This window comes from Megachile rotundata, chromosome 7 (genome assembly GCF_050947335.1).
Source record: "Megachile rotundata isolate GNS110a chromosome 7, iyMegRotu1, whole genome shotgun sequence".
NCBI lineage: Eukaryota > Metazoa > Arthropoda > Insecta > Hymenoptera > Megachilidae > Megachile > Megachile rotundata.
The window spans coordinates 16446646-16465056 of NC_134989.1; the positions used below are offsets into that span (position 1 = coordinate 16446646).

At 35.3% G+C, this 18411-nt stretch overlaps 6 protein-coding genes across 16 annotated transcripts; 2 read left to right on the top strand and 4 right to left on the bottom strand.

Moving 5' to 3' along the window:
* Window positions 1–1025: 1025 nt before the first annotated feature.
* Window positions 1026–1579, bottom strand: ND-MLRQ (NADH dehydrogenase (ubiquinone) MLRQ subunit). The gene is made up of 3 exons (XM_003706163.3): window positions 1496–1579; window positions 1288–1434; window positions 1026–1143 (listed from the first exon to the last, which is right to left on the bottom strand). Exons 1-3 carry the CDS (start codon window positions 1553–1555, stop codon window positions 1090–1092), a joined length of 261 nt encoding a protein of 86 aa, XP_003706211.1. The 5' UTR covers window positions 1556–1579; the 3' UTR covers window positions 1026–1089.
* A 533-nt stretch (window positions 1580–2112) lies between these two features.
* On the top strand, window positions 2113–7811 carry FER (tyrosine-protein kinase Fer). Of its 4 annotated transcripts, XM_003706171.3 has the most exons (15): window positions 2113–2623; window positions 2715–2888; window positions 2969–3065; window positions 3140–3335; window positions 3530–3667; window positions 3743–3952; window positions 4037–4220; window positions 4373–4543; window positions 4864–5097; window positions 5174–5350; window positions 5424–5637; window positions 5721–5873; window positions 5986–6108; window positions 6181–6303; window positions 6394–7811. In XM_003706171.3, exons 1-15 carry the CDS (start codon window positions 2411–2413, stop codon window positions 6534–6536), a joined length of 2550 nt encoding a protein of 849 aa, XP_003706219.1. In that variant the 5' UTR covers window positions 2113–2410; the 3' UTR covers window positions 6537–7811. The 4 variants fall into 4 exon arrangements, with proteins under 4 accessions (XP_003706219.1, XP_003706220.1, XP_076389818.1 ...); XM_003706172.3 differs by lacking the exon at window positions 4373–4543 and having other exon boundaries at window positions 2117–2623; XM_076533703.1 differs by lacking the exons at window positions 2113–2623; window positions 2715–2888; window positions 2969–3065 and adding an exon at window positions 3435–3452 and having other exon boundaries at window positions 3217–3335.
* On the bottom strand, window positions 4573–9564 carry eIF2Balpha (eukaryotic translation initiation factor 2B subunit alpha). 3 transcript variants are annotated; one of them, XR_001096889.2, is made up of 9 exons: window positions 9407–9564; window positions 9242–9343; window positions 9033–9172; window positions 8830–8946; window positions 8637–8749; window positions 8422–8566; window positions 8235–8360; window positions 7853–8146; window positions 7609–7822 (listed from the first exon to the last, which is right to left on the bottom strand). XR_001096889.2 is itself a non-coding variant. In XM_076533743.1 (8 exons), exons 1-8 carry the CDS (start codon window positions 9417–9419, stop codon window positions 4588–4590), a joined length of 777 nt encoding a protein of 258 aa, XP_076389858.1. In that variant the 5' UTR covers window positions 9420–9564; the 3' UTR covers window positions 4573–4587. The 3 variants fall into 3 exon arrangements, 2 of the variants coding, with proteins under 2 accessions (XP_076389858.1, XP_003706168.1); XM_076533743.1 differs by lacking the exons at window positions 7609–7822; window positions 7853–8146 and adding an exon at window positions 4573–4608; XM_003706120.3 differs by having other exon boundaries at window positions 7609–8146.
* Window positions 9565–9715: 151 nt separating this feature from the next.
* On the top strand, window positions 9716–12431 carry LOC100883600 (coiled-coil domain-containing protein 149). 2 transcript variants are annotated; one of them, XM_012291990.2, is made up of 9 exons: window positions 9716–9941; window positions 10013–10182; window positions 10252–10489; window positions 10567–10733; window positions 10790–10862; window positions 10927–11011; window positions 11076–11220; window positions 11299–11390; window positions 11449–12431. In XM_012291990.2, exons 1-9 carry the CDS (start codon window positions 9870–9872, stop codon window positions 11676–11678), a joined length of 1272 nt encoding a protein of 423 aa, XP_012147380.1. In that variant the 5' UTR covers window positions 9716–9869; the 3' UTR covers window positions 11679–12431. The 2 variants fall into 2 exon arrangements, with proteins under 2 accessions (XP_012147380.1, XP_012147381.1); XM_012291991.2 differs by having other exon boundaries at window positions 11079–11220.
* On the bottom strand, window positions 11274–13587 carry LOC105663396 (uncharacterized). 2 transcript variants are annotated; one of them, XM_076533741.1, is made up of 7 exons: window positions 13340–13587; window positions 13121–13261; window positions 12865–13063; window positions 12677–12786; window positions 12435–12603; window positions 12202–12362; window positions 11274–12116 (listed from the first exon to the last, which is right to left on the bottom strand). In XM_076533741.1, the coding sequence occupies exons 2-7, from the start codon at window positions 13249–13251 to the stop codon at window positions 11918–11920; spliced, it is 969 nt and encodes a 322-aa protein (XP_076389856.1). In that variant the 5' UTR covers window positions 13252–13261; window positions 13340–13587; the 3' UTR covers window positions 11274–11917. The 2 variants fall into 2 exon arrangements, with proteins under 2 accessions (XP_076389856.1, XP_076389855.1); XM_076533740.1 differs by having other exon boundaries at window positions 13121–13274.
* Window positions 13588–13685: 98 nt separating this feature from the next.
* LOC100883710 (clotting factor B) lies at window positions 13686–18286 on the bottom strand. Of its 4 annotated transcripts, none has more exons than XM_012291982.2 (8): window positions 17695–18286; window positions 16230–16307; window positions 15801–16157; window positions 15431–15722; window positions 15105–15358; window positions 14852–15044; window positions 14495–14772; window positions 13686–14433 (listed from the first exon to the last, which is right to left on the bottom strand). In XM_012291982.2, exons 1-8 carry the CDS (start codon window positions 17714–17716, stop codon window positions 14138–14140), a joined length of 1770 nt encoding a protein of 589 aa, XP_012147372.1. In that variant the 5' UTR covers window positions 17717–18286; the 3' UTR covers window positions 13686–14137. The 4 variants fall into 4 exon arrangements, with proteins under 4 accessions (XP_012147372.1, XP_012147371.1, XP_076389837.1 ...); XM_012291981.2 differs by having other exon boundaries at window positions 15801–16160; XM_076533722.1 differs by lacking the exon at window positions 17695–18286 and adding an exon at window positions 16403–17684 and having other exon boundaries at window positions 15801–16160.
* Between the last annotated feature and the right edge of the window lie 125 nt (window positions 18287–18411).

Consider the following 18411-nt stretch of genomic DNA (forward strand, 5'->3'; position numbering starts at 1 on the left):
GATGAGACGGGTTTTTTTGCGCATGCGCAGCAATTTTAGTCTCAGTAAAGTACAAGTTTTAATAAAGTGAGGTACCTTAATCACCCCTCATTATTTTTCAAAATTTTTATAATTTGGTTGTGAAATATGAATGTATAGGTTGGATAATATTAGATTATATACATATTTTCATAGTTGAGAAGCAGATGGAAAGGAAAGGTACTTAAATAATTGTAAGAAAATATATAATAAAGCCATCTAGTGGCGCCGCTAAATACATACGCTGCGTACGTTCCTGCATTTCTCGCGCATTCGCGCAAAAACCGGTCCAATATCTCATCACTGGGCGAGTTGCTTGTTACGAATCAGTACTGTAGTAGTGTTTGCGAATGGATACGATTGAACTATGTAATATCGTACCATTGGGACTGCTGTATACGCTCTCTAGTGATGTATTTAGTAAACTACTGTTCATTTAACATGTCGTATAATCGATAAAAATGTTCTGTATGGTTATATAAAACATAAGACACAAAATATAATAAAATGATTTATTTTAAAATTCGTCTGTAACTGTAATATAAATCTCCTCTACTTTCATCATCTTCAAGATTATAATTATGTGTACGAAAACAGTTAAATAAGAGCGTAGGTCGTAAATGATAGAACGGTAACCACTTTCGAATAATATATTGCATAATAAAGATGCATTCAAAATATATGGTATATAGTTGCTCTAAATATGGTACAACAGAAAATCGCAATTTATTTTTGAACAACATAATATTTCTTCTTACTCGGATTTCATAAATTGCGTATTACGAAAAAGATACAGCTTCAAATACTTGAGATTTGAGAATTCAGCTTGACTAACCTACTTTTGTAGCTTTAATTAAATAAAGCGCAGTTTATTCACAATACAATTTTTATTTTGTATTTAAATATTATTTGACTTCGTACACCATATTTAACAAAAGAATACAAAGCTATATATTCACGTATTAACAATACTTGACATTCAGCAGATCAAAATACGTAAACACATATTGAAATTAACCACTATGTCGTTTTATTTATCTATTACTTAATACTAGTGTACAGGGTATATTTTTAGTATTCCGGAGCTGGTGATTTCTGAGGAAGAGTATCCTGAACTTTTATAAACTGAAAATAAAAATACAATCATCTTTTTATAAATACGTAAGAAGAAACGTATATCGATTGTCAATAAATTTGAGTACCAAATACATGATAATTGTTTATTTATATTTTCACTTCTTATTTAAATATTTTCACCATAAAATATACCTTATAGGATCTGTCCTTATAATCATTCCACGGTTCGGTATTTTTGTTAGGATGCCACGTAACTTCGGGACTTTTAACTGCTAAACGTATCGTGTATAATGTCGCTCCAGTTGCACCCACTCCAAGACAGAAGAATAGTGGAATTAACTGAAAAAAAAGCATTTAATGACAATACTGTGCATAGATTTTTGTTCATTAATTTACTTACCATGGGATTCTTTTTTAAGCTCGCCCATGAAAGACCTGGCATTCGACCACCGCCACCCATTTTACCGTATTCAGTGCAAGACTCGACTGACTAGAATACGTATTTCAACGTTTTGATCGGTCGCTGTTAGAATGCTAGTACGCAATTAACGACATACAAACGAAATTTCCATAAAGCGAGTATACCTTGAGAATTGATGAAGCAATTTATAGATCACTGTGATAGAATTCAAAAAATTATTTGCAAAAATAAATTTACAAACTCTTTTTTTACATTTATATGAGTTACGTACATTAAGGGTAGTTTTATATGTACCTGAGAATATACATGGTGTTAAAAAAGCATCATATTTGCTTGGTATTATCCTCTATCGAATGGTGTTAAACAAATACGATATTTTTTAACACATTGTATATATTATATGTTGATTTGAGAACTTGCACCAAATTTATCAAAACTTAGAACAAAAGATTACTACAGTGCACAGTGGTTATTAAACATGATATAATATTTAAATGTTTTTAAAAAGAAATAAATAGATTGTTTAAATTTCTGATTAGTTTAAAATGAATTTATAGTACCAGAATAGAATTGACCGTCTACCTCAATTGTTACTTCGTGACGGTATTTCACAAATAAAAGTAGATTTTTACAGCATTAGATCTGTATAAATATAAATGTTGATCTCAGTCATCAGGGTGAATGCAACGATGTATGTACGAAAGTCGAATCAAATAATATGTGTATTAACTTGTGCTAGAGATGCAGTACTTGAATAAGTGGTTAGTTAAAATTTGCTGAATTGCTTGACTATCGATGTCATTATATTAGTCCAGAGTAAGAATGAATGTTTGTTAGTAATACGTTTGAAAAAGTCAGTAAGACGGCGATATTTAGTTTTTCATCATAAGCGGGATGGGCTTTTCTACGAGTTTGCAAGGACAGTCATCGCACGAGGCGTTACTCGCCCGTCAAGATGCTGAAATTAAGCTTCTTGAAACCATGAGACGATGTTTAACGCTTAAAGTTAAATCAGATCGTGAATATGCCACGACGATTTCCTCTTTAACGATGCAAGGGAAAAAGATTGAACGTAACGAGGATCTCGTTGGTAGTCTTATTGCACAGGTATTTTTTCCAAAATAAAGTAAACTGATGGTTTCCAAGCTTGCACAACTACTGTTCAGAAATATTTGCTTACACAGCATTGTTGTTATAGAGTTGGAGAGATATAATGGATTCTATTGATCAGACTGCAAAATTAATCAAGCAACAAGCAGATACTATTGAAGCAATAGTTGTCGAACATATTACAACGTTGTATTCGGAAAGAAGACGTGCTAGGAAACTATATCAAGAAGAACAGACATGGTTAAATAATCAGTTTCAACAAGTACGTAGATTAACCAGACAGATCTGTATTTAAAAAATAATATGCAATGTATTACACGTTACATCTTTCATGTATTATAGTTAAATGAAGATGTTGCCAGAAAGAAATTGGAGTATCAAAAGAATCTGGAAATGTATAAACTGATGAGATCCCGTTTTGAAGAACATTATGTTAAATGTATACATTTCTATTATTTTTATTCATTCATTCTTTTTAGACTTATTTAGCTTATAGTCATAATGTGTTATTAGCTGGCCGAGTTGGTAGAAAATTAGATGATGTAAGAGAAAAGTATCAGAAAGCCTGTAGGAAACTTCATCTCACACATAATGAATATGTATTACTTTTGGGTGCTGTAACAGAATGTGAACACGATTTAAGAACTTGCTATTTACCGAGTTTGCTGAATCGACAACAGGCAATTCATCAAGAATTTGTAACATCATGGTAAGTGTCTTTATAAATAAAGCTGAAAAAATTTGCAACGAGTATTGTTGTTTTATATTGTAAGTCACTAATCTGTTTTGTATAAAATATTTATGCAAGCCAATAGTTACATAACAGGTAAATGTTAATGATAATTATTATGGTGATATTGTTGGTTGTATTACAAATGAAAAGTCTTGTTCTTTGTATAATAGGAAAGCCATACTTCAGGACATAGTGAAATATTCTGATTTTACAACGGATAAATTTCAAGAAATACATTCACGGATGCAGAAAGCTGTAGACACTGTGAAGCCTGTAGAAGAGTATAGAGACTTCATAGGAAAGCATGGGTATTTATTAAAGGTTTGCTTTTTATCATTGTAAGCCACAAAGGTAAAAATAAAAATTTATTATAACTAATATAGAACACGACCAGCATCTCCGATAAGATTCACGTTTGACGAGAATCTTGTAGACGATACATCAGGAAAATTATTACCAAATAAATTGACGGTAGATAATTTGACGATAGATTGGTTGAGAAATCGATTATCGGAATTGGAAGCTTCGTTGAAAACTGCTCAGCAGACTCGACAAAATGCTCAGTATCCATCAGAAAATAACAGTGATTCCAAGTAAGAATTTTTTTGTTAAAAACTATTATTACTACATTCCATTTTATGTTATAAATGTAATATATTTATTTTCACGATTATCAGAATATCAGTTTTGGATTACTCTCGTGAAAGGGAAGAGTTACGATTGCGTTGCCAAGAAAAAAAACTTCAGCGACAAGTGGACGTAATTAGAGGTGCTTTAAATGAGTTAGGTTGCGAAGAACTACCACCGGGATACGATATTTCTATGGAGAGTTCTTTTACCGATCCACCCGCTATTAATAAGGTAAATAAATCCGTGTTCAAAGAACTGAACATTTCCATAAATATATCAGGTACATTTTTTAGTATTATTATTATTATTATTTAATAATGGTTCTCAAATGCAAAATAGTTTTCTCGGGAAGATTAATGTCAGTTAGTACCACTGCCTTCCAGAAAAATACAGTTCCAGATATCGGTCTGTTTACATTAAGAAGAAATCAGCGATTCATGACAATATTTAGGTCTCCCTTCAAATCTTTACCAGTAATAAACAACACAAAAGATGGAACAATTAGATCGAGTAGCGAAGGTCCCACTTCAAAAGCAGATAATACTGTACCAGTTGTATGTTTTTCCATATCTGTTACCCAGTTGTACGCGCATATGTTTTATGCTTGATTGCTCGAGTGCTGTACAAGTATAAAAAAATGTATATCAGACGCTATTAACAACTGGATATAATTTATATATGTTCTTGTTATTATTAGTAGTGTTCTGTTTTTGATATTAAGCATGCGATTTTTTCACATAACACTTGTGGTGCATCACGCGATGTTCCTTAAAAATATGAACAGTCCAAATGACGGACAAAAAGGATTTTTTAACATATACAAATTATTGATTGTAGTTAAGTCAGAGCGAATGCACTTGCAATATTATTGTAGGTACCATTTCGTGGAATTTCACATCTAACTACTAATCAGAAAGGAAATGGAAATGGCGATCTTATGGAGGAAGAATGGTTTCATGGTGTATTACCAAGAGAAGAAGTAGTAAGATTACTTGTAAGCGATGGAGACTTCTTAGTACGCGAAACAACAAGAAACGATGAGTGTCAAATAGTTTTATCTGTTTGTTGGGATGGGCATAAACACTTTATCGTCCAAACTACACCGGAAGTAAGCAACTAGTTACGCGTGTAATTACGTGCACTCATCTAACAAAGGTGTATAACTATATTCATATAAATTTTAGGGTCATTATAGATTTGAAGGCCCTACCTTCCCATCAATTCAAGAATTAATTAAGCATCAGTGGCTATCTGGATTACCTGTAACTAGCCGATCCGGAGCTATTCTAAAAACACCAATTTTACGCGAACGTTGGGAACTCAATAACGACGATGTAATTCTTTTAGAGAAGATAGGGCGGGTATATTAAAATTTAAAAAATATATATATTTATTTTGGTTTCTTAAAAATATCAAAAAGTTTTCGTTTTCCAGGGTAACTTTGGAGATGTATATAAAGCGCAACTAAAAACTTGTAAGACTGAAGTAGCTGTAAAAACTTGCAAAGTAACACTACCGGACGAACAAAAGCGCAAATTCCTACAAGAAGGGCGAATACTGAAGCAATACGACCATCCAAATATAGTAAAACTTATTGGAATTTGTGTTCAGAAACAACCCATAATGATTGTTATGGAACTGGTACCCGGTATGTTGATGACTAAATTAGAACTCTATTTAAAATACTTAAATTGCGAAATATAACAATTTATTGATGCACATGTATGTTAGGTGGTTCCTTATTAACTTATTTAAGAAAAAATGCTAATACCATCACGCAACAAGAACAACTTCGAATGTGCAAAGATGCTGCTGCAGGTATGCGCTATTTGGAATCTAAATATTGTATTCATAGAGACTTAGCAGCCCGAAATTGTCTCGTAGGTAAATAAACAAATTTTTATTCATTATACGATATGTGTAATACTATAAGCTCGTGTAAGATTCACGAAAAAAATATAGAACATACAATATATTTTATTTGCCGTTTTTTCAGGGTATGAATCCATAGTAAAAATATCAGACTTTGGAATGTCTAGAGAAGAAGAAGAATACATTGTATCGGATGGTATGAAACAGATTCCAATTAAATGGACTGCACCGGAGGCATTAAATTTCGGTAATTTGACTAACAATCATACGATGCCAAGATTTTTAGCATACGAGTTTTAATCAACTTTTGTTTCTATAGGTAAATATACATCGCTCTGTGATGTTTGGAGTTACGGGGTCTTAATGTGGGAGATATTTTCTAAAGGTGGAAGTCCTTACAGTGGAATGTCTAATTCTCAGGCTCGTGAAAAAATAGATGCAGGTGACGTTTACTGAAATTAAAATAGCGATTATGTGACTGTTGTTTCCTTTAAAATTCCACCCAGAATTCAATTGATACGGGTATTTTTAGGTTATCGAATGCCAGCTCCCGAAAACACACCTGACGAAATATATCGTCTAATGTTACGATGTTGGGAATACGAGCCAGAGAAACGTCCTCATTTTGATCAGATTTATACAGTCGTTGAGACGTTGTCTCAAGCGTATTTATGAAGAATAAACTTGAGTCGGTATTAATCTGTATTATGAATAACATTTCTTTTATATCGTTTATTATAGTTGTAGATTATTTTATCAAGTTATATAATAGCTCGTAAAAATTACGAGCATTAAAAATTGACGCACGGTACCAAAACGTATATACGAGATATGGCTATGATTTACAATGAAAATCTCAAATATTGAAAAAAACTGATCTTCCCAGGAAAATTTTGATGTACTTTTTATATACGTTGACTGCAGGATGGGAAAAGGTAACAATCGCACATTTACTATTCATGATTTTAAAAAAGGACTTTAATATTTAATAAAAAAGCAAAATGCATTTAAGCAAGCGAGAATTTAGAACCTTGGTTATTTTGTTTTGTACGTATGCGATTACGTAATCGTAATAACATTTCATAGTAAACTTGAAATGAAATATAAACATAGTTGGATGTATAAGATTTTCTCAGTAAATCATGGATATATTTTACCTTTTTGCTGTGTTTATATTATTATTGTGCAAGGAAATATGTGAATATGTACTATTGCGTATTATGACATTGTATCCTACTCTGTTGTTTTTTTATTAGTTTTTTGTTCAAATTTTTAAATTATTCGTCCGTCCAAATCATAATTCAGTTTCATTTGTTACAAACGCAGTATTATAATTAACTGTTATAAACAATTGAATTAAAATGCTGGCATAAATTACTATATTTTATTAAATTGTACTGAACGAAATAAGTTTTATGAAAAATCATATATAAGAACAAAATTGATAATATGAAGCAATTCACGAATATCTACATATATTCCGTTTATTTCTATTTTTCATTAAACTGCATTATATAAAAATAAACAAAAGTTTTGTACATTATTTATATATGTAATAAGATAAAAAATTCTTAGAATGTAATTTTCATTATGTTTATAAAATAGATTACGATATTTTTGTTTTTATAGAAGTTAATATTAATTATTGCTGTGCAATACACAATATATGTTTAATTATTAAACCGCGTATGCTTTATGCACAATTACATTAAATCATAAGGTGTATATATACGTATTGTACACTGTGTGAGGTATGCAAATTTATTTTATGATTAACACGAATTTAAGAACAGAAAAGAATGAAACACTTGAATGAAGTCGTGTTATAGAATAGAACTGGATACATACTGAATCGCAATGTAAACAGAATTTATGTGCGTTACCATTGTTCAATACTCATTATTATTTTTAAAATTAATTAATAAACCTTGTGTTAAAATGTTTTGTAAAGTTCGACTTTCCTTTCGTTAAACCATTAAAATTTTTGCGACCTTTAGTATAAGCGGTTCCGCGTCAATTTTTGTGCGTTATATCCTGTTCATACTTTTATTAAGTTCAAATGTATATGTAACATGTACCACAGTAAAAAGTAAAACTATTAAGATGGATAAAGTTGCAATTAATAAATACGTTTTTTATAAATATAATTTAATAAGTTCATCACTGACAGCCGAAGGTGTCAAAATGCCTAAATCGGTGAACAGAAGATTAATATAATGAGGCGGCGTATAATCAACTAACGGATGTTCTTTTTGTAAATTCTTTTTTAGCGTGCTTGCCGTGTACTGTAAAGTGAAAAAATAAGAAACAAAAAGACATTTTAGGCTATGTTAAATTCAACTATACTAGAAAGAAACTAATTAAAAATGTTACCTTGAATTCGTCTGGTAGGTCGACTTGATTTAACGGATATATTCGTGAGAACTTGAAACTTTCAGTTAATACATAAAAAGGTTTCTTCACTTCTTTTGCACACATAGCCATTGTATATGTGCCAACCTACAAATAAACGATAATAGATATTGATTATACATGTACATTATTTATAAATTAAACATACCTTATTAATAACACCACCACTTTCTGCAACACCCTCTGCTCCAACCATAACCATATCAACCTGTTCCATTACATACCCCATTGCAGAGTCTAATATTAAGGTGCAGGATACACCCAAGTTAGTTAAATTCTGGTACATTTCTTCTCTGTCAATTACAAAAATAAAAGATAAGAACACATGTATACTAGTAATTTAATAATACTAAGAGTTCTTACCCACTATTATCTGGTGAGGAAGAAGTAACATATACTTCAAATATTTTGTTACTTGCAGCAGCTTCTTTCATTGCTTGTAATACAACTCTAGATTTTGAGTGAGTAAGTATTTTCTAGAACAAATTATATATTTTATAAGAAGAATTATATAAACAAGAAATTGTTAAATACCAATAAAACAAGCAAGAATTACAGAACCATCCTTAATGAAATGTGCTGCTACTTTTGCAACCTTCCCTCTTGCAGCTACTAACTTCTCATAGAACATCTTTCCTCTATGAAGCATAATCCCTCTACATTCTGCAAATGACTAATACCACATAGCTTGAAAATTATACAAATTATTATAAAGACATGAAAATATAAAATAATAACTAAGATTAATAAAATTCTTACTGGTGTATCTAATGTGGCCAAAGTTATAAAACGAAGAAATAATTCGCTGCCTGATGCAATAGCAGTTACAGGATTTTCTGTAGATCTCATTGCATCTATTGCATTTTGTAGACAATACCTAAGCTCTTGAACTGTTTCTGCTGCAATCAAATAAAACATTCATTGAAAATACAAGTTTATTTTAAAGCGTTTCTTTAACATTTGCTTACATTTTGAGCATTCCAGAACCTTAAGCAATGTACGAATAGCAGCCATTCCGGCAGATACATGTTTTTCATCTCTAATAATGTTATTGAAATACAGACAAATTTCTGAAAAGACAAAAATGTGAAAATATGTGTTCCTTGAATTCCTCAAAGTATCATTACACTTACCTTCTTTCTCCATAATTCTTGTGTCTATTTTTGCAATGTCAACAGAATATTTATTTAACAATAAATTAACTCAGTATTTGTTATTAGTCAATAACTTTAGGTTAGTGTTAATTTTATTTAATAGTCTTAAATACTATACGTAAATATAATATACAGTGTATAAGTACAACTACTTAATAAATTTTTTGTACAAAACAATTTGTAATAGTAGAAAGATTACAAAAATGTCATTTAAATAAATAAACAAATATATGTTACATGCATATTTATTATAGGGAAAAGAATGCCGCCATATTCTGACGTGTTTTGTTCTGAAAGGAATAACATATTACTATGTCTGGTAACTAAATGGACAGATATAGAGATTTTAATCATATCTAGTCACATCCGATATAGTGACAATTATAACACACTGTTTTTTAGTTTTGTAACTCTGAGAGATTTATTTACATAAATATTTATTATGACATTCGAAATGAATGGAAAAAGTGAAAATGTTACACTAACACAGGATCAAAACGATACAGTATCTAAGGTGAGTACATAGTTGGTAATAAATAATAACAATTATGACTGTAAACAGTGATTATTATTTAAATTTTGCAGGATACATTACAGAAAGATTTGCAAATGAAACGAGATGAACTTACACGTTTAAATAGAGAATTGATTCAATGTAGATTGCAAAGGGACCAGTTCAAATTAATGGTAGAACAAATGCAAGAAAGAGTTTTATATCTAAAGAGGCAAATAAATGATACGCGTGATTCAAAGGGGTAGGAAAATTAAAAGTATACAGATAAATAATTTATTATGAATTTAAAACAAGCTTTAATACTTTATAGATGCTATAATTTGGATGATCATTTTAAGATGTTAGATCTACTAACAGAAACAAGAGAACAAAATAAATGTCTTAAACTGCAGGTAGAAACATTAAGACAAAAATTGGGGGATGCAGAAGCTGATGTTAAAGCACTTCGTACAAATGGTAATCAGTCATATGTAGAAGATGTCCAGTATGCGTCAACAATTCATCAGAGGGAAGAAATGATAGAGCAATTGGAAAGATTAAATGTTAAGGTGCAGATCTTATCAAGTTTACAAACATGGGATTTTAATTTGTTTAATCTATATTTATAAAAATGCAATTTTTCTAGTGTTCCCAATTACAGACTGATTTGCAGACAGTTGTAGATGAGAAACAAGAGCTGCAAACAGAAAGGGATGTTTTTAAATGCAAGGCACATCGTTTAAATCACGAATTGTCAAGAGCACTAAGTGCAACTACACAGATAGATTTAGATGCTTTGATTAGTGAAAATAGGTAAGGAAAAAATATTTATCCCAATTACATTAGACATCAGTATTATGATATTTCAGGTATCTTCAAGAAAGAATAAGACAATTACTTGAAGAGAAGGAGCTTGCAAGACAATCTCTTTCAAAATATAAAGTAATTATATACATACATATAAAGAATTACTTACATGCATGCATATGAATAATGAAATTTCTAGAGTATGCTGGATAGAGAACGAGTTAAAGAATCTATGAAATGGGGTACAAATGCTGCTATTGGCAGTATAATGACTTCTAAACAAGGTACTTTAGTAGTTTTATTGTACCAATTACTTGTACTAATGTAATTAAATATAACTACTTGTAGCAGAGCAGTGGTTGTATCAAGATTCAAGCGTATCGCCTGAAAAATCTGCAACGGCAATTAACGACTTACGATGTTTGTGCAAAGCCTTGATAGAAGCTTTAAACGACAAAACCTTAGCCTTAGCACATCAGAAAAAGGCAAACAAGTTAGTGAAATGGGTTTAATTTTTATTTTGATAGAAAAAACGAACAAGAATGATTAATTTTACATTTATTTATTATAGAATATTAGCACTGAGAATATGTGAATTAGATAGCGTGACGCAGTCTCCGACCACAACGTTATTGGAAGGATATACAAGCGTCGATACAAAAGGTAAGACGTGATCATAGATACAATACAGGCATATTTGCAATTTTCTATTCTCTCTTAGGTGATCAAGACTTCACCAAATTGACGCATATGTCTGAAAATAGTGTTGAAAACATGGTAGAACATAATGTTTCGACGAGCAACGACGACAGGGGAGTCAGTACAGTTGCTACGGAAAATCAAATCACTCAACAGTTATATTCAGTGCAGATGAACCTTCCAAAGAGTTTAGGACTGTTAGTTCAAAAAGCAATGAATAATTTGAGAGAGAGCGACAGGAAGAAATCTTAAAGTTATTCCAATATAGATATTTAATTCACAGGGCTCCTGCATTACTGCTAGTTATAATTACATAAAATATACATAATATTAATAGATTATCACTAATTAATGTTTTATTATTTAGTGTTCTCTTTTATTGTGCAATATCGTAACATTTGAGAGTCTGATAATTTCAGAGATATAAGCTTATGTACTTTACAGCTGAACAATGTAAAAACAAATTAATGCGTAAGTGTTCACGAATGTACTTATCTTACGTATAAAGTAGCATCGCCGTAATAAACAGGTTGACAATAGAACGACTGTACAAGATGTCGCCGTTCACGTAAATATTTCTTATGCAATATCCAGTTAAGTTGATCTAACCATGAGCAGAATATAACGTTTTCCAGTGAGTTCTGCATCAAAGCAAGTTGTTTTTTACTTTTATTCACATTATTGGACTTTCTGGAAAGTATTAAACGATTTCTCCTGTATCCTCTCACTAGTCTTTTTCTGTTTAGCATTATAAGTTAATTGTAAAACATTGTACCGTATCGTCGACAACGTTGCTGTTTTTCCTTTATCGAATTTTATACATTTACGCTCTTTTGACGAGGTAACATCTCGTTTGATGTCACATTTGTTTTTAGTACGATTACACTTTGGTATTTGAGTCAATTTCCGTTGCCGTTTTCTATAACGCATTCGTACCTTAAGGGCATCGAATTAGAAATTAGAAACAACTTCTTTTAAATTAAATAAAATTAACTATGTAACTCATGCCTGCCGAATAGCTTTCTTTTTCTTTGCTTCTTCCGCAGCTTCGGTAGCTTTCCGTTCCCTTTGTTCTTCCAGTTGTCTCATCAGCTTCCGATGCTCGATACTTTTACTTCTTTTCCAAGCTTCAAAGGTTATCAACTTTTTCAGTGCTTTTCGTCGAGGTTCGATCGATCTAAGGGGTTTAAGTAAATGTAACACGATATTGTTTAAGGTTCAACTGAATTGTTAGTCGGCTAAATAGTAACCCATTGTTGCGAGTAACATCTAGGCGCTTATTTCTTAATCTGTTGCTTCGTTGTTTCCGACTGTTCCAAATCTCCACGACTTTGTTCTGATCGCTGACACTGGGAGCGATCTAACATGAATCACTTCAAATATATTCGCGTTCTAGAATATTTGAGTGCGTGAAATCAAGAATCCAATGCCACTGTACCTTGGTAGGGTCAGTCGGAAATAGTTGAATCTCTTTCGATTCATTATTCAGAATCAAATCTTCTACATTATTTTGTGAAAGGTTTTTTACACTTCGTAGAACGTTAGAATTCTTCCGTGCGTTTACTACGCTGGCTCTCCTATGATGACTCTTTAACGACAATCCGCTAATTCGACGTTTATGCATAGGCTGCCGTAATCTGTGAGAAATTAAAATTGCTGGTATATTGTAAGAAAGGTTCAAAGTAAAACTATACCGTTTACGAAAAGGCTCAATTGGCTTTCTTATATCTTTAGAAACCTGTTCGTTAGTTACTTGCGGTTTCGCATGGGTTTGTTCGCTTTTCGTATGCATTGATCTCTTGATATCCCATTGTTCGTAAATCATTCGTTGGAATCTGATCGTTCCTTCTGCGATTGAGCAAGTTAAGGTTTGGAATTTGGAGTAAGAGAAAGTAAGATATGATCATATTAACCGTCAACATCCGGTACTGCGTTGATTGTTTGTTTGACAAGATTTTCCAGATTTTGAACCGAAGCACTTTTAGATTCCATTTCGACCGGTATCAGGTATTTTCGAACATGGGTAATTCGTTGAAAGTGGAGAGGAATCGACAAATTTAAACAAGGTATCGGTGGAATTTTGCAAAAGTTTAAAAGTATATCGTCAAAGCAATTGGTGCCATTTTTGGCGGGTAGGCTATGTTAACGATAAGAAAACAATAGAAATGCAAAATGCGCGATCGCAATTGGATACACAATTCATAGTATGTTCGCTGAATAGTTGGACTGTCGGATAGGAATGAAAAACCACCTTTCGTATAGAATAACGAAACAATAGATTGTTTAATGCCACAAAGAAACTATTAATGCAATTACAAATATACTTACATACATACAGACATACTTTTACGCGAACGTAAAAGACGTGACTTTACAAACATGTGACTCTATGGCGAGTTTAATTTTACTTCGTACAGCAAGATAAGCGTAGAGTAACGATACATCGAATATCGCGTATAAACGAATTAATCATCAATCATTGGGAAATACCACGAAATAATTAACCATAATTTGGGTTAAAGACTGGGCGTCTCCCATCGGTAAAATGCTTTCACGTAACATCCCGTAGCATGGTATTAAAGATAAATAATCATTGGCACAGATATATACAGCCGATAAAAGACTTGATCATCAAGGCGATTTTATCGGAAGGAAAAAACGAAAGAAAAATTATTGCATCGTCAAAGTTAATCCGATAGACTAGTTCACGGTTAATTCGTATTACTCTTAATCCAATCGATATATTCAGTGACACGCGTGTAAACCCCTGGATATCCTGGTTCTCCGCACTTGTTGCCAAAGGAAACGATACCGATTTGTATCCAGCGACCGTCCGCTCTCAGCATTAATGGCCCACCGGAGTCGCCTTGGCACGCGTCTTTGCCACCTTGGCTGTAACCAGCGCACAAAAAGTTGCTGGTGATCGGTTGAAAGTAAGCCGCGTTGCAATCTTCGTTCCTCCATACTGGAAGCACCGCTTGCCGCTGCACCGTGCTCTCTTTTCCACCTATCGATTACCTTCAAATGTAGCGTTCGTCGAAAAAGTATAAGAGTTAATGATTACATACCGTAGTAGGTGGTACCCCATCCGACTACCGTGGGTCTCGCGCCAGCAAATCGTTCGTTCCGGTAACGAGATTGTGGCAAGCAAATTGGTATTACGTATGGAGATTTTCTGACGGGCCTAGTCAGTTCGAGAACTGCTATGTCGTTGTAGAATCCGACTCGCGAGAATTTTGGGTGCGCGTGAATTTTCTTCACCATGTAGGTTTCCGGAGCGGAGGGTTCGTCGTCCCTCTCGAGATCTATGTCCCCGAGTCGTACGGTGAACTGTCTTGCGGCAAATCTGTGATAAACAGAACCAGTCAAACATTGAGAACCAACTAAAAACGTTGAGGACCAAAAGGTGAAACCTGGAAACTTACGGCCGTTGACGATGATCGCGCGTGCAGTGAGCAGCAGTGAGAATGTATCTTGATCCAATCAAAGAACCACCGCACCAAAATTCCGTTCGTTTCGAGCCATGTAGAAATATTGCGGCCATCCAAGGCCAACGTCCCGGTAAAGCTTCCTCGCCGCCGACCACCCGATATTTACCCGAGTTTCTTACCCCGCATTCTAAACACGTTAACAAAGAAATTTTTATTTTGCTCCTTTGCTTGTTTGCATGATTCTTACCTTCGTCGTCTTGGATAAAATTGTTGTCGATGGTGGCAGAAATGGAAGGTTCAACGAAACTGTTCGATTCGTTGAAGGATGGATCAACGGGCGGCAAAGATACGAACTCCGTGACGGAAGGGTTGGTCGTCGTAGAAGGTACAGAGACGGGGAATAAGGGAATCGGTCTTGGCGTCTGTGGTTTCGTCGGACGGATCGGTGGTCGTGAATGTATGACTGCGGGTCCTGGTGTCGGAATTACACTGATTATGGAGCTGAAAATTTTGTGTTTGTATTAGATTCTTTGATTTTCTATGATCCAATGTAGCATCAGCAGTTCTCGTTACCTCGGTCCATCGTCCGGTTTATCGGTTAGCGGACAGCAAACGCCAGGTACGAAGAGGCTTTTGAAACACAGCGATTGTCTCAGTTTGGTCAGATCCAAGAGAAGCTGAGGGCAATTACTGAGATCCTGACATTTTCCGGGGGCACCGTCCGCTGTGGTGCAACTGGTCGACGTTGCGCTTGCGGATGGATCTCTTTCTCGATCAGTGATTTCGACAGGGGAGCCCGGCGTAGCTCGCAAGGGCATCGTTACTCCTCGAACCAACGGTGCTATACTGTCGGTTACATTGCGACCTGAAAACACGTACTATTATGAAAAGGAAAATCGTAATGAAAGGCGACGACATTTTATAAAATTTTTTTCTGTTATACCCAGAATATTTTTCGAAATGGTGTACAAGGCCGATGGCAGTTCTTTCGGTGGGTAATTGGAATTCTCCACACCCCTGGTCATATTGACGATGTAACTGCCAACGGTATTCAAAGCACCTAAAGTCTCACTGATCGCTATTAACGGATCTGCCGATGTTTCCGATTGTCCCGCTTTCGCTAGTCTTACGTAAGGCCGCGTATCCCTCCGATTAATTCCTGTGACCGATCTTCGTGGGCCACCGCTATCCCACGCTTCCGCTTCGCTCCATCCCCGCATGGGTGATATCGGTATCGGTATCGCTTCGGAGACTCCGTACCTGTTCGACGATGATGGTATCGCGTCGTAGGTGTCGCGTACTGCTAAATACCCTTATGTTATTATACATGTATTATACGAAATAAATTTCTTTCAACAGCGTTCATACTCACCGGTATGATAGCGGTAACGCGACATGTCCTCGCTGTAACACCAGGCACTCGTTACCAAACTCCATATCGTGCACAGTTCTGAAACATTCGAAACGATCCAGCACACGTATAACTCGTAAGCGTGACTCTAATACGATCGCTCATCGTACGCGATAGCGTCGGGGATGAAGTACCGATTCTTTCGAATTTTCTGAATCATGACTGGAACGATGTCTGCTAACTTTCGAATCTTCCAAGAAACGATCGAAACGTTGGACGATGACGATCGATGGACCGCCGCAAACACGAAAGCAACTGCACGATGCATGATGCACGCTCCATGCTCGTATTCTTCTCCTACCGACCTATTAACACGATTTCCCCCCTTGGATTCGCGAACTTGAGCAAAATCGATAGGAAAATTCTTGAGTACGTAACTCGATTCTTCGTGAAATCGAATTAGAAGCGGTAACAGAGGCGCGAGCGAAACTTGTCACGCTTCGCGAGCGAATGCATCGTGATTATCTGTGCAATATAGATTGGAACATTGGAACAAATCGATCTTCGCGAACGTAGTTTATTTTTATAGCTAATTTAAATGCTACTTTGCAAAACTAGTAATCCGACTTCGTACGCCCACCACAGATTTATGCTCCAGTATTTCGCGGAAAGAAGGCTGATAGAAGAGAGAGAAGAACAAGAAGAGCCAAACGTAACATGCGTGGTTCGTGGAGGGAGTACTTTTTCGGAGAACGAGTCGACGCACACGGACTTCATCGATGGTGAAAGTTGCTCGACGAGAAAGCGCGCCTTTCTTCCGTTCACTGATTCATTGCTGATACGTACCGACCACGGATACGCGAACGCGCCGCCGAAAAAGAGAGAATAGCAGATCGAGTGTCTCTCATTTGACTCGCGACGAGCAACGAGAAAATTTAAAGATTTACAACAAAGCCGGTTCTTTTACTTAGCAATCGTGCTTATCATCTTTCTTCGCGGAAAGCAGTGTCGCATGATTTCTATCCTTCTGTTACGTTTACTTTCGCCGATGCTAACGCATCAATTTCAACTTTTTCGAAAGCACAATCATGCGACGTACTCTCTTCGTCCATTTCTTCGTCTACCTTTCGTGCCTTAGTAATTCTTTTTTCTGTTCAATGTACTCGATCTGGACCGCGAAGCAATTTCGAACGAGCCAAGTTGCGCGCAACTCAACCCGCACGATGCGGGCAAATTGATTATAATTTTCGATTCGATATTGCGTACTTGAATTTATGATTAGAGAACGTCCTATTTAAAAAATGTTAAACGGAAGCTATCGATAAAAGTGAAACTGTTTTGATTACGTAAAAACCCAGGCGTCACTCTTTTGAAATTTTCCCGCGTAACGCGACGATTCCCATAGGTAATGTTTCGCGCGCGAGCGATGCGCGATTTCGAAAAGCGATGTTGCGCCTAAGTCTAAGCAAGAATCGAGATCACTTACCGAGAACGGTGGACAGCCACATTCTGACGAGGCAACGTATCAATGAATTCTTTTCACCGACATTCCAAATGTTTCTATCGTCACCGTACCTGACACACTACACCTAACGCGAGACGCGAGACACGCGACGTTGAACTATTTCGAGAAAATTGTTGCGTTCGCGAGACTACCGGCGAATTGTTCGCCGTCTATTGAGTCGTGACAGGGAGAGAGAAAGAGAGAGTGCGTACATAGGGAGGGGAATGGTCAGAGAGACGAAAAGGAGGGAGTCGATGAAAAAATTCAAGCGGAGGAAGAAAACCGTCGAAACGCGCAACATTCGTGATTGCACGGGGCAAACCTCGGTCACGATGACTGTCCGTGAAAAGACCTCGACACACTTTGTTCTCGGCGGAATCCTTCCCTCACTCTCTCCGTTCTCTCGCTCTTTTCTCCTTTCTTCCTCTACGACGCCACGCCGCTCCGCGATGTCCCTAACTCCGATCAACCGAGGGAAAGTGTTCCCTACCATTTCTATTCGTTGCCCGTTTCTTCCGCTTCTACGCTCCACTCGTCTCGACTCTTCCCAACCGAGAAACGTTTATTCGTCGCGTTAAGGCGCAATGACGCGTGATCCTCGACGAACACTCGTCCACTTCGGAATCATCTTTTCGACCTGTTCGCGCTTTCGTATTCGATTTCTCCAGACTCTTTACGAGTATCGGTGGTAGTAATCTT

What these genes read in the sequence shown, in the direction of transcription:
- ND-MLRQ (XM_003706163.3), bottom strand. Translation starts at nt 1,555, where the DNA reads ATGGGTGGCGGTGGTCGAATGCCAGGTCTTTCATGGGCGAGCTTAAAA. An exon ending in GCTTAAAAAAGAATCCCATG is followed by an intron (nt 1,435 to 1,495) that starts GTAAGTAAATTA and finishes CTTTTTTTTCAG; the next exon opens with TTAATTCCACTATTCTTCTG. An exon ending in ATAAGGACAGATCCTATAAG is followed by an intron (nt 1,144 to 1,287) that starts GTATATTTTATG and finishes TTTTATTTTCAG; the next exon opens with TTTATAAAAGTTCAGGATAC.
- FER (XM_003706171.3), top strand. Translation starts at nt 2,411, where the DNA reads ATGGGCTTTTCTACGAGTTTGCAAGGACAGTCATCGCACGAGGCGTTA. An exon ending in TCGTCCAAACTACACCGGAA is followed by an intron (nt 5,098 to 5,173) that starts GTAAGCAACTAG and finishes TATAAATTTTAG; the next exon opens with GGTCATTATAGATTTGAAGG. An exon ending in TTTTAGAGAAGATAGGGCGG is followed by an intron (nt 5,351 to 5,423) that starts GTATATTAAAAT and finishes TTCGTTTTCCAG; the next exon opens with GGTAACTTTGGAGATGTATA.
- eIF2Balpha (XM_003706120.3), bottom strand. An exon ending in TGGCCACATTAGATACACCA is followed by an intron (nt 8,947 to 9,032) that starts GTAAGAATTTTA and finishes ATGTGGTATTAG; the next exon opens with TCATTTGCAGAATGTAGAGG. An exon ending in ACCTACCAGACGAATTCAAG is followed by an intron (nt 8,147 to 8,234) that starts GTAACATTTTTA and finishes TTCACTTTACAG; the next exon opens with TACACGGCAAGCACGCTAAA.
- LOC100883600 (XM_012291990.2), top strand. Translation starts at nt 9,870, where the DNA reads ATGACATTCGAAATGAATGGAAAAAGTGAAAATGTTACACTAACACAG. An exon ending in AAAACGATACAGTATCTAAG is followed by an intron (nt 9,942 to 10,012) that starts GTGAGTACATAG and finishes TAAATTTTGCAG; the next exon opens with GATACATTACAGAAAGATTT. An exon ending in TATAATGACTTCTAAACAAG is followed by an intron (nt 11,012 to 11,075) that starts GTACTTTAGTAG and finishes AACTACTTGTAG; the next exon opens with CAGAGCAGTGGTTGTATCAA.
- LOC105663396 (XM_076533740.1), bottom strand. Translation starts at nt 13,418, where the DNA reads ATGGAATCTAAAAGTGCTTCGGTTCAAAATCTGGAAAATCTTGTCAAA. An exon ending in ATTGAGCCTTTTCGTAAACG is followed by an intron (nt 13,064 to 13,120) that starts GTATAGTTTTAC and finishes AATTTCTCACAG; the next exon opens with ATTACGGCAGCCTATGCATA. An exon ending in GCAACGTTGTCGACGATACG is followed by an intron (nt 12,117 to 12,201) that starts GTACAATGTTTT and finishes AATACTTTCCAG; the next exon opens with AAAGTCCAATAATGTGAATA.
- LOC100883710 (XM_012291981.2), bottom strand. Translation starts at nt 17,716, where the DNA reads ATGTGGCTGTCCACCGTTCTCG. An exon ending in GCGTTACCGCTATCATACCG is followed by an intron (nt 16,161 to 16,229) that starts GTGAGTATGAAC and finishes AAGGGTATTTAG; the next exon opens with CAGTACGCGACACCTACGAC. An exon ending in AAACCGGACGATGGACCGAG is followed by an intron (nt 15,359 to 15,430) that starts GTAACGAGAACT and finishes CAAAATTTTCAG; the next exon opens with CTCCATAATCAGTGTAATTC.